Source organism: Silurus aristotelis (genome assembly GCF_946808225.1).
Source record: "Silurus aristotelis genome assembly, chromosome: 17".
Taxonomy (NCBI): Eukaryota; Metazoa; Chordata; class Actinopteri; order Siluriformes; family Siluridae; genus Silurus; species Silurus aristotelis.
Window position 1 is genome coordinate 17350779 of NC_139590.1, and position 15202 is coordinate 17365980.

Consider the following 15202-nt stretch of genomic DNA (forward strand, 5'->3'; position numbering starts at 1 on the left):
TCAGCTCTCAGGGGAACCACATTAAATCTAGCTGCAGCCTCCTGGCCTTCAACACCGACCAGGCCGGCAAGTTCCTATTTCTTTTTCTTTGTTAGTTTATTATAACTGGTAAATACAATAGCAGACAGGTGGAGAACAGAATATGTGCTGGTGTTTCAAGTATTTATGTTTTAAGTTTAAGTTCAGAATTTAACAATGTTAGTCTGTACATTTTGCTGTAATCATAAAGACCATCCTGCACCTTCCAGGACTCTTATGAACAATGTGGTATTCTGTTCAACACACTGTACAGTTTCACTATATAGTATACAGTTACAGAAGAATACAGAACAGTAACTGAAATGTAATAAATGCATATATTAAACTTGGGTTTGGTTTCTCTTAAAGTTTCTCATTTCAATTTCTAAAAGTTTCTATATGTTGTTACTTGTCACTTTGTCTATTATCTATCTGTTACTTGTCTATTGTTAAAAACACTGCACAATTAAAATTAATTCAGTGAAGATAATAATGAGTAAATTTAACTAAAGGTATTGTGTTGGTTTTGGTTACTTTTTTCTTGTTCTAGAAGGGCTCCACAAAAAAAACAGGGTGAGTGTTTTTTTTTGTGGAGCCCTTCCAGAACAGGAGAAAGTAACCAAAACCAACACAATACCTTTAGTTAAATTTACTCATCATCCATCAAAACTGCTGAATATACCATAGCTATTTGTAGCTGGAGGTCTAGAGAGCAGAATTGGCCATTCTTTCTGGATAGGAGGGAGAAACTCTAGCATGTCCATTTCTGTTGTAATGATGGGTAGTGACTCACATTGACAGCATGTGACTAAACTGAATATGTAACATTGTGTGCTGGCTTAAATCTGTGTAGTGTCATTTTATTTGAAATGCAGTCCAAAATAGCCTTATTTTTCCTACACTTGGGAAGACACTTTTCAACACTGACGCAGCACAACGTTTCTCCAGAACCCTGGTGCTTCATAAAACAACTTAAAGCTACATCACACAACATAGAGCTGAATAACAGGGCTAAAGTATGTTGTCCTCGCCACAAAAAGTGCATTGTGTGCAACCAGTGCAAACAGTGCAGACAAAAGACCAGACAATACAAAACAGTGTGGGACATATACACAAAACACATAATAGCACCACCAGTAAACCTACTGTATAATATGTCACTAGTTTCAGAAGATATGGCACAGTTTTATTCCTTATTGGCCCTTTACTTCCTTTTATGCTGAATATTAAAAGCTAGAATGTGTTTGCTGGATTTCTATTAAAACTAGAATGTATCTAATAATCAGGGATCTTTTTCGGTCCTTACCTTTTTTTCCTCTGCTCCTTTTTTGAAGGTGGTGGGATGGTTGGGCTTTGCTCAGTTGACCCTGGACCTGATGGCAAATGGACAGTAATGCAAATTCCCTGTCATGCAGGTAAGATGCCTAGTAAAATAATGTTATTTCCTTATAACTGCAAACCTGTCTTAATGTTGTATTTAATTGAACCAGCGATTTTAAAATATATAGAGTATTGTCATATTTCTTGTTTTGCCCAAAGGTTTAGTGGGGTTCAAATGTCAAGGCTCTCTCCTGGCCATATAGTGTATGTATATATACAGGTGGAAACATGATGGTTAAAAGAAACTCCAGTGGCCGTGTTTTGCTTTGGGAGGAGTTTTTGTTCCACTTTAATTATTAAAGTTAATACAAAGCAAATTAATACAAAGTTACACTCCCTCAGTCCACATGGCACAATGATTTACTGAATGGTTTGTTGAGCACAAAAATTATGTAAATCATATATTGTGGCGATCTCAGTAAACATATCTCTTACAGTTAAACAGCTATGGGAGATTCTGGTAGCTGATTTGTTTATTTGTTTGTTAACACAGATGTGTTTCTTTATATACTTCACACTAAACCCTTTCTTCCTTTCTTAGACCAGGTGACTGATCTGGATTTCTCCCCATTTGATGACAATCTCTTGGCCACCTGCTCAGCTGATGAGACGGTAATGCCTGTGCTGCTTCGGTTTTTGTTTAATTTTATTTATTGCAATGTAGACAAAACACACATATACACCAATCCTTACATTGGTAGCCTGAACATAAAAATAAAAACGAATCCAAATGACAAGGAAATAAATATGTTAAGTAATACAGTAACAGGCATACAATATTTTGCATTTAACTTTTAAAAAGAACTGAGCAGTGAGGATATCTTCTATAGCTAGTATGAGTATGATCTCAGACTAGTGGAGACTGGTGTCAAAAATTACACCAAGTATTTTTACTACTCCACACCTACATGCTGTAATTAAAAGGTCATCAAGAGTTACTTTATAATCTGAAATTTACTTCCTGTTGTTTCTTGTTGAAAGTTAAACAAGTAACAAGATGTATAGGTCATTTACTTCATTAATTAGTGCTTCTTAGTGCTATGTTAAAGCCTGGGCGATGAACTATAACATTATAATGTTTGAATGAAGTGAATATTTGATATTCACATAATTTTCTAAACACAGTTATATTTTAAAGATTTTGGGGTATATAGGAGTTGTTAGAGATTGACTCAGTAAGTCGAGCTAGGGGAGGAGACGCAGATATGCTGAAACAATCGGCTGAACACTGTTTTGTAATTGTACTTGTTTTGACAGGCTGATTCACAAAGTCTCGCAAGCTTTTCATACCACTGTACAAAACACTAAACTGAAGAGTATTTAAAGAATCAGAATTTAGCATTTTAGATTTTTTCTATTGATTTCTTTGATCAAAATCATGCTATACTAATAAAATGTAATTTAATTAGCCGCACTGTGGAAATGTTTGAGTTATACCCAGGGGCACAAACTAGAAAACACAAGAGCAGCATGTTACATAAGCTCAATTTAGACATTTTCTGGGGGACAGGAGGAAGCTGTTTGTAAGCATTATATGATTATAAACCGAATAGGATTTTTCTTTCCTCATTTCAAACTTTTTTATTTTATTTGCAGATAAATTAAATAAATTTTATTTTTTATGTTTAAAATTAGCAAATGTTTCTGGCAGTATAGCCAGACTATATGAAACTTGAAATTAATAAACAGTGTAGCATTAGGCCTAACAATTTTATATCTGGGTAAAATAATTTTATAATAGGAAATTTTATAATTTTTTTTATTTAACATTAAAGACCAACATGATGGGACATGATGTTTCTGCAGGTAAAGGTATGGCGTGTGTTTGAGCCTGGTCAGGAGCAGCCTGTAAGTGCTAATGCATCTTTTAGCCCTGGTGAAGGAAGGCTGGAGCTGGTGCTTTTTCATCCTGCTGCTGCAGGCTTGCTGGCGGTCGGCTCAAGCAGGGGCGTCCAGGTCTGGGACACCAGCAGAGACAAAGCCCTAGCAGGTACATGCACAGATTTAACTAGTCACAGCCTACAATCTCTAAAAGTTAGTATATATGAATTCATTACTAAAGACTAAAGCAATTTTACAGCAAATTTACAGCAGCACTTGAGCATTGTGTCTTCATGGTCTCTGTTCTGGACTGTCTTATTTCTGTTCTGTCTGTATGTTTAATTTGTCCTTGTTTTGATTGGCATAGCCTCTGGTTGTTTCCAGGGCTGATTTTACAGTCCTCTGGGGTCTGAGCTGGAGCAGGTGAGGTAAAAGATTGAAGCCGAGTGGCTGTTTGATCCTGGCACCATGATGGCTGCCTCTCACTGCTGCCACCTATTGGCCCTCCATCTCTCACCACATTTTATTGTCTTTTCACACCATTTCTCATAACTTGTGTGGATCTCCTGCTTAGTATGTGTTTTTTATTATGTCTCCTTACAGACATTGTTTTGCTATTCAGTGATAAGAGCTCAAATTTGTTTGATTGATTCACGGGTTTTGAGTGTGCTTGGGACTAGTGCCTGGCTGTGCCCACTCAGTCTACAGCTTTATGAGATGTGGCCTGCCAGAGGATATGTTTAACTCACCATCCATAACACACATTTGCCAGGCTGTGTTCACCATGCATCTTCATTCCTGCTGTTCCGTGTGTGTATGTGTGTGTGTGTGTGTGTGTGTGTGTGTGTGTGTGTCTTCCCAATGTGTCCTGTGTGAAGTTTGCATATTTTCTAGTAGCTGGATTGTCTATAAAGCAAATCGTTGCCTTTTGAAATGCACTAAGGATGGTCAAGCAACTGACATGGTTTTTCATGATTTTGATTGATTGAAACTTCTATCTTCACATTAATCGTTACAGCTAGATACTAAAATAATAATACATTCTGAAATCCACAGCACTTAATACGAACAATATCACCTGACAAATGATAAAGTGTACATAGAGTATGAAGTCATGTCTGGCATTAACGTCTCTTTAAGTCTATTCAACAGAGAGAAATGCTAAACTTTAAACCGTATGTGTTGGCTGACCACCATTAGTGTGGGTAATAACAATCAAGTCATTTTCAGTTTGATCTAAGTACCATCTTTCATTTATTAAATGTGTGTGTGTGTGTGTGTGTGTGTGTGTGTGTGTGTGTGTGTGTGTGTGTGTGTGTGTGTGTGTGTGTGTGTGTGTGTGTGTGTGTGTATGAGACAGTTCTGGAGCAACATAAGGAGCAGTTGCATGGTCTGGCCTGGAAAGAGGACGGCTCCCTGTTGGCCTCCACCTGCAAGGTGACTCTATGTTTTTGTAAAGAATGTTAATTAAAATTAATACTGATATCTAACCAATGTAGCAGCAGCATCACAATATCCAATACCAATATCACACTGCGACATACAGAGCAACATCCACTGTTAACCACTCTAGGCCCAGTTATTTGAAGAGCCCCAATGGCCTACATAGAATGTAAGCTGTGTACATAGAATGTAAACACGCTTCTTATAAGTACAGGAAAGCATTCGGCAGGTTTATCATCAATGATCTAAAGAAACACAAGACATTAAAAGGAGAGAAAATGCAATTTAGCAAAGCTGAGTTACACACACACACACATGTTCTTTTTCATCATCATTTGAGTGAAAAATGAAGAGTATTTACAGAGGAAAGGATAAGAGAATCCAAGAGATTTGTAAATGGTGAATATAGAACAAGGCTCCATCATTTGGTACCAGGCTGCAAAAAAAAAAAAAAAGTTAACCTTTTTTATTTTATTTCCGTTTTATTGACTTGCGCATATTTTGAAAGATGACACACTTGTTTTAGTCACAGTTTTGTGACTATGCATCTATAAATTAAGCTCGCAGTTGTTACATTTTCATTATATTTGTAATATTTAAATTAATAATCAAACCATATAATATGTATAAAAGTAATATAATATGCACATTATTGTGTTTAGTTATGTGTTTCACCCCAAACACCCAACTGGGTCCCTGGAAAAATAGTCTTGTTTGTAACTGGTCCATGTTACAGACTGTGTGTTGTTTTTTATGTAAAGCTGTGATGAATCAGTTCAAACCCTCACCCTCATTCCAAACTCACCTGCGGTTAATTATGAGAGCTCTATTAATTGCTCGGTTTCATACAGGTTAGACAGAATAATTTTATTAAGTCATGAGTATAGTTGAGCCAAGTATCCTTCCTTAACAAATAAACAAATTCTTATTTCAGAGAAACAAAACGCTGAAATGTTCAGACATTGAAACACCAGCTACCAGATTTGAACCCCAAAACACATCCAGGTGTCTGTCTAACAAGATCACACACTTTGAGATGTGTGTGCCTCCTGTATACTAATGTACTCTTTACTCCACTAAAGGAGAACTGAGCTAATAGAGATTCTCAGCTGCTCGTCTGTTTCACACTTACAAACCAAACCCTGTTACATAGAATTTATACCATGAATATTAATTCTGCTTATTTTGCCAGATGACCAGATGTGAGTGTGACAGTGCAAGTATACCAAAGATAAAAATTTATAAATTAGTGAAGAATGTGGATTTTGTCTACTCCTTTTAGTCATAATTAGACAAATTAGACCGTATGCAGCTTTGAGTTTAAAGCTAATACAACACAAATTATCTAATTTTTCATTCTGTGTTTGCAAATTTTGATGCGTTACAGTGACTGTCATACAATTTTGAACAAAACAACTGTTTGAAACATTGTTGTATTAGCAAAATATTTATATATATATATAATATAAATACACTTTTCATACTTTTGTGAAGAATTTGTAAGTTAGAAAAGGCTGTCTGAACAGTAGAAATAAAACAGAACAGTACAGAACAGAAATGGTTTGTGATCAGTATGATATAATCATCATATAATCATATAATATTCATTATTAACATTTGCTTTAAATGGTTTGTGTTACTTTTTGTGTTTACATACTGACTGCAGAATGTAAAGTGCTGTTTCACTGTGTTGCCAGTAGAGCTCACCAGAGTATCTGTTTTGCAGGCTGTTTGCATCTCCTCAATCTCAGTGTAGATGGTGTCTTCAGCAGGTCAGTGTAGCAGTATGTAGATAAGACAATTGCTCGTCCTTGTTTTGCACAGAGAAATGGAGATTGAGTACATAGCCATTTTCCAATGATCACATTTGAATAGGCCAGAGTCGATTAGGTGTTAGAGAGGGTTAAACTTTATATTTAGCTTTCAAACTCTAATGAAAATATTATACAAATAGTGTAAAAAAAAAAAAAAAAGACCATGTATGCTGTATGAAATTTGCCCAGCTCTTAACCTCTGTTCTGCATCTGATTACAATCATTACGTGATTAAATGTTCAGATGTTTAAAATGTTTATAAATTGTAGTCTTCTTGGCTATTTATTCTTCTTTTTTCTTTCGGGTTCTCCCATTATGGGTTGCCACAGCGACTTATCTGTCTCCATACCCCCCTGTCCTCTACATCTACATGTCTACCTGCATGTCTTCCCTCACTACATCCATAAACTTCCTCCTTGACCTTCTTCTTTTTCTCCCTCCTGGTGGCTCCATCCTCAGCATTCTCCTACCAATATACCTCATGTCCCTCCTCTGCACATGTCCAAACCAACTTAATCTCACCTCCCTCACCTTGTTTTCAAAACGTCCTACATGCGCTGTCTGTCTAATAAACTCATTTCTAACACTGTCCATCCTCGTCACTCCCAACAAAAACCTTAACATCTTCAGCTCTGCTACCTCCAGCTCCACCTTCTGTCTTTTACTCAATGCCACTGTCTCTAAACCATACAACATCGCAGGTCTCACCACAGTCCTATAAACTTTCCCTCTCCCTCTTGCAGATACTCTTCTATCACAAATCACTCCTGTCACTCTTCTCCACCCACTCCACCCTGCCTGCACTCTTTTCTTCACTTTCCTAACACACTCTCCATTACTTTGCACTGTTGACCCCAGGTACCTGAACTCCTCCACCATCTTCACCTCTTCTCTTTCTGCAACCGCACCACTCCACTGCCCTCCCTCTCATTCATACACATGTAGTCTGTCTTACTCCTACTGACTTTCATTCCCCCTCTCTCCAGCGCGTACCTCCACTTCTCCAGGCTCTTCTGAACCTGCTCCCTACTCTTACCACTGCACACTTCACTGCTGTCACACTGTCCTCATACATGTCCTGCACCACATTCACATACTTCTCTATTTGTGCCCATGGTGCTCTTCCTCGTCATGAAACCATACTGTTGCTCACAGATGGTCACTTCTCTCAGCCTGGCTTCCACTACTCTTTTCCATAACTTCATGGTGTGACTGATCAACTTTATTCCCCTGTAGTTACTGCAGGTCTGCACATCTCCCTTATTCTTAATATCCGGTACCAGGCCACTCCCCCCAGCATCCTCGCACCTTCCAAAATCTTGTTGAACAACCTGGTTAAAAACTCCATTCCACTGCCATCTCTTCATTCTTCTGGTCCAACCGACTTTCCACTTTTCATCCTCCTAATTGCTGCTCTAACTTCCTCCTTACTAATCCTCTCCACTTTCTTCTTCACCATCTCCACACCATCCCACCTTCTCTCTCTCTCATTTTTGCCAATAATCAGCTTCTCAAAATACTTCCTCCATCTTCTCAACCCACTTTCCTCACTAGTCAACACATTTCTATCTCCATCTTTTATTGCTCTAACTAGCAGCACATCCTTCCCAGCTCGGTCCCTCTGCCTGGCCAAACGGTATAAATCCTTTTCTCCTTCCTCAGTGTCCAACTTCTCATACAGCTCCTCATGTGCCTTTTCCCTGGATTCCGCCACATCCCTCTTTACCTGCTGCCGCATCTCCTTGTACTCCTGCCTACTTTTCTCATCTCTCTGCTGATTCCAATCCTGTTTCCTAGCTACTTTCCTAGCTGTCTACATTATCACTTCTGCAGTAGTTGCCCAATCATCCTGCACCTCTTTACCACCACTGAGCTCCTGTCTGACCTTTTCTCTGAACTTTACACTACAGTCTTTCTCCTTCAGTATCCACCATCTTATTCTTCTTTCAGTCCTCACTCTCCTCCTCTTCTTTTTCACCTCCACCATTCGATGCTGTCTAGTTACACTGTCCCCTGCCAACACCAAACAGTCTCAAATCTCCTTCAGGTTGCATCTTCTTCATAGAATATAGTCCACCTGTGTGCACCTTCCTCTACTCCAATTTTTCCTTCTTCTCCATCTCACAACCCACTTATGGAGCATAGGCACTGGTGACATTTATCATCATCCCTTCAACTTCCAGCTTCACATTCAACCCCCTATCAGAAACTCTCTTCACCTCCACTACACCCTTACTGTACTCTTCCTTCAGGATCACCCCTACACCATTTCTCTTTCCATCCACACCATGAAAGAGTTTAAACCCACCTCCAATATTCCTGGCCTTACTCCCTTTCCACTTGGTCTCCTGAACATACAACATGTCAACCTTTCTCCTCTCCATCATATCAGCTACCTCTCTCCCTTTACCAATCATTGTACAAACATTTCAAGTGCCAACTTGAACCTCCACTCTCCTCCACTTCTCCTTTCCCTGCCGTCTCTGTAGACATCTTCCTCCTCTCCTTCTCCAACTTTGGCCAACAGTAGCCCAATTTCCACTGGTACCCTGTTGGCCAATGTGATTTCACACTTTTGTAATTCTCTGCAATCGTTTGACCACTGACTAATTTTTTATATTCAGAAAGGTCTGTTGCTGGTGAATTTCATTGCCAATTTAAATGATCTTTTCATGTGAAAGGAGATGGATATTTGTCACACTAATTGACTATAGTCATTAACTAAAATGATAACTCAGATACATAAATCTTTTTCTTAATCAGGGTAAACAACTATTATAATAATAATACTTAATAAACATAATAAAAGTCTTGAGCTTGCAGCTTTCCTCCCCTTTGCCCCTGTGTCGTGCTTGTGCCTTGTCCCATATGTCACCTCCACCCTACCCCCTGTGGAGCGTTTCCTTTAATCAAGCCTGTACCTCACCTCATTTGTTGAAAAAGCATAGAATTATGACCTCTGTAATGCAAAAGAATGATGCAGTAGCAAGTTTCTTCTGGTCCAGTCAGTGGTTTAGTGCTTCATATGACAGCATGTAACCCATGCATACAGCAGCCCTGCTTTAATTCAACCAATTACTGTTAGAGCCAAACAGGAAATAATTAATGATCCTCTTTATTAGGGCTGCTGCTATTGATTTTTTTTTAGTAATCAATTATTCCATCTATTAATTGAGTATTTGGATTTACTAAAGTACTTTTCCTTTTTTCAAGACAAATCCTAAATAAGAGCCATTAAGTGCATTTAATTGCCATATTACATCAAAATACAAATTGCGTTTAAAAAGTGGCTGTGTAGAGTAGGTTATGGAAAAATGTGATTAATGAAACTCATTATTCTTCTTACTCATGTATTTATTTATTGAATCTCACACAGTATCATGATGTGGTATTGTTGTCTCCGGGAAAAGCTGCATGAAATTTTACACGCACTAAATCCTTGTATTTATCGGCAGTTTTAAACATCTCCACTCCACTTCCTACTCTACACAGCCATGGCGGACGTTTTTTTAAAGCACTGTATATAAATAAAAATATAAAAATCTATTTCAAATAATTTTAAAAACAGTAGCCGTGCTTTATGTTTTACTTTCTTCTGAAACTTCTTGTTGAGTTCTTTGGCCTAAATCTTTTCCTCAACCCTCGCTGTTTTCTCCTCGGTCCTTAATTGTTTCATTTTGCAGCATCTTCTGTGTTAGTGGGTGGTGCATCATTGATAATGGTCCGTGGGAAACACAGTGCTCCGTGTGGCCTCAAATGGACTAAATGAAGCATCGGGGCAAATTTCCTGATGTGAAGCTATGCTGATTTCTCCCAGTTTAGCCCCAGTGTGGATGTAATAAAATGGAAATACATTACTTTGAATGAAAGGATAATGTACACACTGTTTTATAAACTATAGAATTATAGCAATTTAGTGAAGCAGCTTTGTAGAAATACACAGATTTAGCATAGACATTTTACACTGTTTCCTAATCAGCAAGCCAGAGGTGACAGTGGCAAGGCTAAACTCCCTGAGAGCGTAGGACAGAAACTCCAGAAACCAAACTCAAAATGGAATCCATCCTCATCTGGGTGATGCAGAATAGTGTGATTATAAATCATTCCTCTATGTAGTTCTGTAATTCTCTACACTCTGTTGTGTATTATACAGTCAAAATGCAGCAGGAAATGAATTAGTTAGAGTAATGTCCTTTGATACAGTATCATTTTTCACCACTGTAAATATTTACCCAGAATACCATGCAGTCTGTGTTACTGAATGTGAACACTGTTCAATGTATATTATACTGCTGTGTTATTGTAGAACAGAATTTGTTCACAGTTCAGGTTACTTCTGAATAATTGATTCGTTTTTGGAAATAAATATAACCCTAATGCAATGTATTGTTTTGCTTTAGCTTAAAATGTCTAATTTCAGTGCTAATATTTTTCACAATTTGAAAACATATTTTTTAATAATTCAGCGAAATAAAATTGTGTTTTGCAATAAATTTTAATGCATATGTTCAGTTAAAATTTGCAAACACACAGCTTGCCAAAAATAAAATCATCGAGGAGTCTGGAAGCATCTGCATACCAGCTTGCCTTCATTTAAACCACAGGCTTCAGCAACAGAAGCATCACTGCAGGCTGTTTTACATTAGACATACCACTTCAGAATGCTGTGGCACTGTTTCTGTGTTAGATTAGAGATGTTTGGAGATATGAGTTAATTGTAGGGCAGATAACTTCATTACTACAGTACAGAAACCATCTGTAACTGAGTGAACTAAGATCATTTAACGACATTTGGCACTGTGAAGTAAAAATGACTGAAATGAGGGGAAAGAAAAAAGGATCAGTAAAACAGGAAAGCGAGAGAAACGTGACACTACATCACAGACCAGCTCGAGAGGTTCTGGCCTTTGCTGTGCTAGATTGTAATTGAACTGAATAGACCCTTTCTTTAAATACAATTTTCTTCCTTTTCACTAAAGAAAGCAGAGAGAGCAGTTAAATTGGGCACAGGCCAGAAAAAAGGTCTCATGACAGGCTTCATTTGGAGGTGCAGAGACGCATATTTTATGGCTTTAGCCATGTGGTTTTTGTAGATGAGGACTGCTGAGAGTTTAAGGCTTGTGTAAGCTCATGGCTGATTGTATGTTTGTTAGGCTATCTTTTATTTTTCTGGGAAAACAGGATAAATAACTGCTTTTTAGTCCTTCTGTGAGTTTCAGTGACAAACTAAGAAGACTTTTTTATACGCTTTATTCTGCTGATAATTATTAAGTTACTTCACTACTACATATGGCGCTCTTATAAGAAAGCAGTGCATTCCTAAAAAACATTCCTAGTCTTTCCCAAAAGGATTTACTGAAAAGCTAACAGAAGTGTTTAGCTCAGGTATGTGTGAGTGAGTGCAGTCAAATCTGTAAACCGTAATGCTAATATATTTCTTTAATATCTATTCTATAGATAATGCATTTAACTCTATGTACTCAGCTTGCTAATCAGTTCCAGTGGAACTGCTAAATAAGTCATGGTAGTTATTTAAATACTTTCCTCATTACACCACTTAACTTTTGACCATTTAGCACACAGTCAACTCCACCTTGAACCAGTCTGTAGTTCCTACTGCACACTTTACTGCTGTCACACTGTCTTCATACATGTCCTGCACCACCCTCACATACTTCTCTGACACACCTGACTTCCTCATACAGTACCACAACTCCTCTCTTGGCACCCTGTTGTACGCTTTCTCTAAATCCACAAACACACAATGCAACTCCTTCTGACCTTCTCTATACTTCTCCATTAACATTCTCAAAGCAAATAAGGCATCTGTGGTGCTCTTCCTCGGCATGAAACCATACTGCTGCTCACAGATGGTCACCTCTTCTCTCAGCCTTGCTTCCACTACTCTTTCCCATAACTTCATGGTGTGACTGATCAACTTTATTCCCCTGTAGTTACTGAAGGTCTGCACATCTCCCTTATTCTTAAAAACCGGGACCAGCACAGTCCTTCTCCATTCCTCAGGCATCCTCTCACCTTCCAAAATGTTATTACACAATCTGGTTAAAAAATCCACTGCCATCTCTCCTAAACATCTCCACGCTTCTACCGGTATGTCATCTGGTCCAACCAACTTTCCACTCTTCATCCTCTTAATTGCTTCTCTCACTTCCTCCTTACTAATCCTATCCACTTTCTGCTTTACAATCTTCACACCATCCAAACCTTCTCTCTCTCTTATTTTCCTCATTCATCAGCTGCTCAAAATATTTCCTCCATCTTCTCAACACACTCAACAACAAATACAATTGATTTGAATGTAAAATTTAATTTACTAATTAATAATCACAGAATTCAGTTTCACCTAGATGAAAATAGGCTATGCATCTTCTTTATATTGTCTAGGGAGTGTTTCCTAGCCACTGCTTATGGCTTGTCCATCAAGGATACATTTATAAAATGTGATGGGATGATGTCTATTGGTATAAGTGCTATACAAAAAAAAAGTAATAAGTGATACAAACAGTTACTCAAGGAAAAGGAAGGCTAACCGCAAGGCCTTTCAGTTGCATGCACTACCAGACACTGCTGATACTTCAAATTACCTAATGTAAAATGTTACAAAATTTATTTCATGCTTTGGCAACGTCAAGCATCTTCAGAAATGACAAAACTACAACAACAACACTTTTACTGCATCAGTTTTAACTTTTTTCCACACTGGTTACTTTATAAATTTAGCCACTTCACTTTAGTCACTTCAATTTTCCATTCAAGTCACATCAATTTTAAATAAAATTTTATTTGTCACATACACATACATACAGAGTACGACATGCAGTGAAATGCTTTGTACGACTGTCCGGCATGAGGAAATAGGATGGGGAGAAGAATTAAAACAAAGAAAAAAGAAGGCAGATGGGGAGCGCTGCATCTTAACCACTAGACCACCAGGGGGGATAAATAAAGAGAATAAACTGTATAAAATATAATATATATATATATATATATATATATATATATATATATATATATATATATATATATATATATATATATATATATATATATATAAAGATATAAAGATTTATATAGGAAAAAGTGTATATACAGAGTATGCTTATGGATACAGGGTATGCTTATGTACAGTAAACAGTAATCACATAAGGTGGTTGATGTGTGTCAGGCTGCAGACGCGGAAGCAGATAAAGTCCAATCATGTTCTTTATTGAGGTGCAAAAAACAAAACACTCATACACCAATGAAAACAAAAGCAAACCCAGACATCCGCTCGTAACGAAGTATCCACTATGAGCGCGAATGTCAAACGCCTAATCCCAATGCAAGTAAAGCTTTCGGTAATGAGTACTTCAATAAGGAAATGGAGTTCGGAGAAATAGCCAGCGGTGAATCCCGGCGTTTGAGCAGCCACGCGATTTACCTGCATGACAATACAACGACCGACAGCCTGTGACTCAAGAACGTGAGTTTATGTAGTCTGATCTTTCATGAGCCACAGCTGTCGGTAATCTTGGGAAGCAGCGTGACTGCTATCGAGGGGGGCGTGGCAGGGTGGATCTCTGACAGCTACAGACGGGGGCGTGGCAGGGTGAATCCCTGACAGCTACAGAGGGGGGCGTGGCAGGGTGAATCCCTGACAGCTACAGAGGGGGGCGTGGCAGGGTGAATCCCTGACAGTACCCCCCCATCCAGGGGCGACACCTGACGCCCCAAAACCCACCTATGCCAGGCGGGCCAGGGCACTCCGAGGAAGACCTCCTTAGACGCCTGGGAGCAACGGAGGCCTGGTGAACATCCTCTGCGGAGAGCCGGCATGGAACAACACCTTGCAGGAGGATCCGGAACGGAGCCACGCCCTCGGTGCTGACGGGAGGCTGAGTAAAGCCCCTGGCGGGGATTGAAGCCGGAGTGATCCATGGCGGGGAACCGGAACTGGACGCCAACCATGACAATGACCGGGGAGTGGAGGACGTCCCGGGCGGAGACCAGGAACGTCGTACCACCCTCTGAGGGACCTGGAGGACCGACGTCGCCGTCAGAGGGACCTGGAGGACCGACGTCGCCGTCAGAGGGACCTGGAGGATTGACGTCGCCGTCAGAGGGACCTGGAGGACCGACGTCGCCATGCGGGGATCCTGTGGGCGATCCGTCGTCCTGAAGAGGCCCTGGGGGCGAGACGTCGCCCTCTGTGGAGCTTGGATGCGATCCTTCGCCCTGCGTAAAGCCTGGATGCGATCCTTCGCCCTGCGTAAAGCCTGGATGCGATCCTTCGCCCTGCGTAAAGCCTGGATGCGATCCTTCGTCCTGAAGAGGACCCGGGGGCGAGCCGTCGCCTTCTGCGGAGCCCGGGGGCGAGCCGTCGCCTTCTGCGGAGCCCGGGGGCGAGCCGTCGCCTTCTGCGGGCGCTGGAGACGAGCCGTCGCCTTCTGCGGGACTGTGGGGTGAGCCGTCGCCTTCTGCGGGACTGTGGGGTGAGCCGTCGCCGTCGGTGGAACCCGGGGGCAGCGGTTCAACTTCCCTTTCGCAGTCCTGGAGCCGGGGTGAGTGCACAGGGAAACCCCTGGGCGTAGGGGCGCTCCTTGGGACCCTTAGGAGCAGATCGGAGTCTACTGGGCAGCCTGGAAATGAGGTGAAGCCTGCCTGGAGATCCACGAGCAGAGAAGGGCTCGCCTGGAGGTCCACGACATCAGTGGAGCTCTCTTTGG

The 15202-nt window shown here is 40.0% G+C and overlaps 1 protein-coding gene across 1 annotated transcript in view; it reads left to right on the forward strand.

Moving 5' to 3' along the window:
• Nucleotides 1-15202, forward strand: part of coro7 (coronin 7) — a 131747-nt gene that overhangs the window by 8433 nt on the left and 108112 nt on the right. The window contains exons 2-6 of the mRNA XM_083565813.1: nt 1-66; nt 1353-1433; nt 1940-2010; nt 3205-3388; nt 4580-4656. The exon at nt 1-66 is cut by the window's left edge and continues 31 nt beyond it. Coding sequence (XP_083421939.1) covers nt 1-66; nt 1353-1433; nt 1940-2010; nt 3205-3388; nt 4580-4656 — 479 coding nt within the window. The remainder of the gene's footprint in view (nt 67-1352; nt 1434-1939; nt 2011-3204; nt 3389-4579; nt 4657-15202) is intronic.